The sequence below is a fragment of the Gymnoscopelus braueri genome (assembly GCF_963280865.1).
Source record: "Gymnoscopelus braueri genome assembly, chromosome: 23".
Taxonomy (NCBI): Eukaryota; Metazoa; Chordata; class Actinopteri; order Myctophiformes; family Myctophidae; genus Gymnoscopelus; species Gymnoscopelus braueri.
This window is the reverse complement of record NC_137625.1, coordinates 13,726,914-13,729,931: the sequence shown is the minus strand read 5'-3', so window position 1 is coordinate 13,729,931 and position 3,018 is coordinate 13,726,914. Positions and strand designations below refer to the sequence as shown.

The 3,018-nt window shown below is 45.8% G+C and overlaps 1 protein-coding gene across 1 annotated transcript; it reads right to left on the bottom strand.

The window, feature by feature from the left end:
• Positions 1–584: 584 nt before the first annotated feature.
• LOC308079476 (kinesin-like protein KIF2A) lies at positions 585–2,676 on the bottom strand (the record flags this gene model as incomplete). Its single annotated transcript, XM_080420994.1, has 1 exon — positions 585–2,676. One exon carries the CDS (start codon positions 2,674–2,676, stop codon positions 619–621), a length of 2,058 nt encoding a protein of 685 aa, XP_080277120.1. The 3' UTR covers positions 585–618.
• Positions 2,677–3,018: the final 342 nt, after the last annotated feature.

Below are 3,018 nucleotides of genomic sequence, written 5' to 3'. Positions count from 1 at the left end.
GCAAGGTTCCACGATTGACTTATACATTATACAATTAAAGTTGAATATATTCCAAAAAATATGTGGGGAATAACTACAGGGTTACTTTCCTTGGCCCACTGGCAGTGTGCACAAAAATCTGCCACTGATTACTTTGAGATTAGCACCTGACAGACAGACAGACCCTTTTGTAGACAGCTTACCTGCTAGAGCCACGTGTGGGTGGGGTGCCTGGTGACTCAGCCAGTTTGTGCACTGACCATATTATGCTCCTTGTGAGTTGCAAGGACTCGAAATATGACTCCCATTATGTATTGCATGATGTCTCCCTACACTCTACCATCTAACTAAAGCATAACATGCCCCAAACTGCAAAAACAGCAAAACTATTGGATGGGAAGCCAGTTGGTCAACTGACCACATGCTCTGTCTCGCAAGGACCCACTCACACTTGACCTCGGTTTCTGTCTCTCCACACTCTCCTATCTAAATAAAGCTTAACATAAATGAAAACTCACAATAAATGAATAAGTAAATAATTTTGGATGGGGTGCCTGGTGGCTCAGCCAATTATATAAATAAATGTGTCCTATTTTTGTTGTGGTTGGGGTCTCCCTAAACTGTTACAAGTGTAGGGGCCTAGGGCCTCTTGGAATTGATCTGCTTACTGGCCTGTTCCTCTGCCTGGAGTGTAGAACGGAACGACTTCAATTTATTTTGAAATTCAGTTAAGGACTCTAACTTCTGGTATATGATCTGATCAAGCTGGGTGGCGTATAAATCTGCATCATAATCCACTACCTCTGTCATCTCCAACAAGATCTTTTCATCCTCCAGCCAGCCGTTTGACTCCTGGAAGACAGCTCGGTGGCCTTCTATGACCTGTTCCTCCATCTCCTCCATCAGAGACACTGCCTCATGGAAGGTACTCAGCTGTGGAGACACTTCTTCCTCATTCTGTTCACAGAGCATGTTGTCATCTCTGTTTGGCGAGCTGCTCAGCCAGTCCTCATCCAAAAGTTCCAGCTGGTTGATTGCATGTATGTTGGGTTGACCCCCTTCCAATGCATGGTTGGGGTCAATTGTCAGCTCCTTCACCCTGTTAGCATAGCGTAGCGTGTTGATGGTATTTTCACATGACGTCATACCAGGGGATATTGTTGCAATCATGCACGTACGGGACTTCTCCCCAATGAAGGAGTCTCTGAGGACCTGAGTGAGCTTGCTGCCCCTGAAGGGACGGTAAGGTTTGTTAAGTCCCAGAGCTCTGATGCACTCCTTTAGTACCAGCAGACTCTTGTTAATCTCAGCTGCCTCCATAAAAGTCTGGCGGTCGGAACTGGACGTGTCAGCTCCTCTCTCGCTCCCAGCCAGATCAATGAGCGAAAACTTCCCGTGAACCATTCGTGAACAACCCTTCCTCCGTAGAATGATCTGGAACACAGCGTGGCTCCGAGAAGAGCGGCTGTTGGCTGACGTCTGACCCGATGTTCGACGGGTGTTTCCCTCTTCTATGAGTTTGAGAACATCCTCTGTACATCTGACCTGTTTCTCCTGTAGTCCTAACACCTGAACCTGCTGTTTAGCATCCTCCAACACCTTTAGCTTAGATTTACCATTCAGCAGGTCAAACACCTTCTCATTGTAGATTTCAAAGAAGGTTGCGTATACTTGTAGGTCTAATTCCTTATAGTTGGGTTTCTTCAACATGAGAAATACATCCCTAGCAGTTAATGCGTAGATTCCCTTGGCACAATCCTGGGTCTTTCCAGACATATCTCCACCCATGGTATGTGTTTTTCCACTTCCTGTCTGTCCATAGGCAAAGCAGGTTGCCACTCCCCTCTCAAAGATGGTCTCCACTAGAGGCCTGGCTGTGAACCTGTACACCATCTCATTGGTTGTGGAGTCGTCGAAGGCGTAGTCGAATCGGAAGGTCTGGTTCTCCAGATAGCGGGTCAGATCCACCTTCTGTTTGGGTTCATGGACCATCACCACATCTTTACTGGGAATGGTGATCACATCCAGGTCCTTCATGGCCATTTCCTTCTTGTTCAGTGGACGCTTCCTCACACAAACACATATTCTGTGTTCTTCAATCAGGTCTGCTGAGGTCAGAGGTCTGTACTCTAGACTGTCTCGGAAATTCCTGATCATGTACATGATCTCATAGTTAGGAATTGTAGTGTCTATCTCCTGTGCTCTCTTCTCTCTCAGCGCCTCAGCCTGCTGTCGACGGCTTTCTCTCTTCTCTTGGATTTTCTCCACCTCCTTCACACAGTTGGAATTCCTCCTCTTCTTCCTCTTCTGGAGTTGTGTGCCGGAGATAGTGGTGGCTGGAGTTGGCGGCCTGGTGCTGGTCGACGCCGTTCTGTTGTCTCTGGATTGAGCGTCACTCTTGGACAATGCAATGGTGTTGTGGTTCTTTGCAATTTTATTGATTTTAACAGATTTGACAGACGCAGGAGTGGGAGGAGGTGGTGGGGTATCTGGGCTGGAGACAATGTACTCATTTGGGGCAACATTTGGGTTTAGAGCAAATATACTCTCCAAGTCGATCTCTTTTCCTTTTGTTTCTCCGTTCTCAATCAAGTCCACTGTGACGCTGTCGTTGTCCTCGTTCAGTGAGGTCACCATCACACTGAGCTTTATATCCACATAAGTGCCAGCAACAATCTTGCCAAAACGGTATGCCATTGTACATTACTTAAACTAATCTAAGTGTTTCTATAGGGAAAATCAACGTAAGTACTTCTTTCTGCAGGAGTCTTTTGGTCATTGAGGAAAATGCGGAGGACGTGTGTAAAATCTTTGTAAAGTTTATCAGAATATTTGGGACACAGGTTTGGAAACCTCTTGAAGTTTATAGCAAAATACTGTCTGATGTGTAGCTTTTATTAACCGGTTATTAACCAGCTATTATAACCACTATTTATATCCCCAAACTCTCCGAAGTTGGTGCGTCACATCAGCTGCACACTGATTGGACAAAAATTATGATATCACGGTTGCTATTGTAGCAGAGATCAAATGCACTTG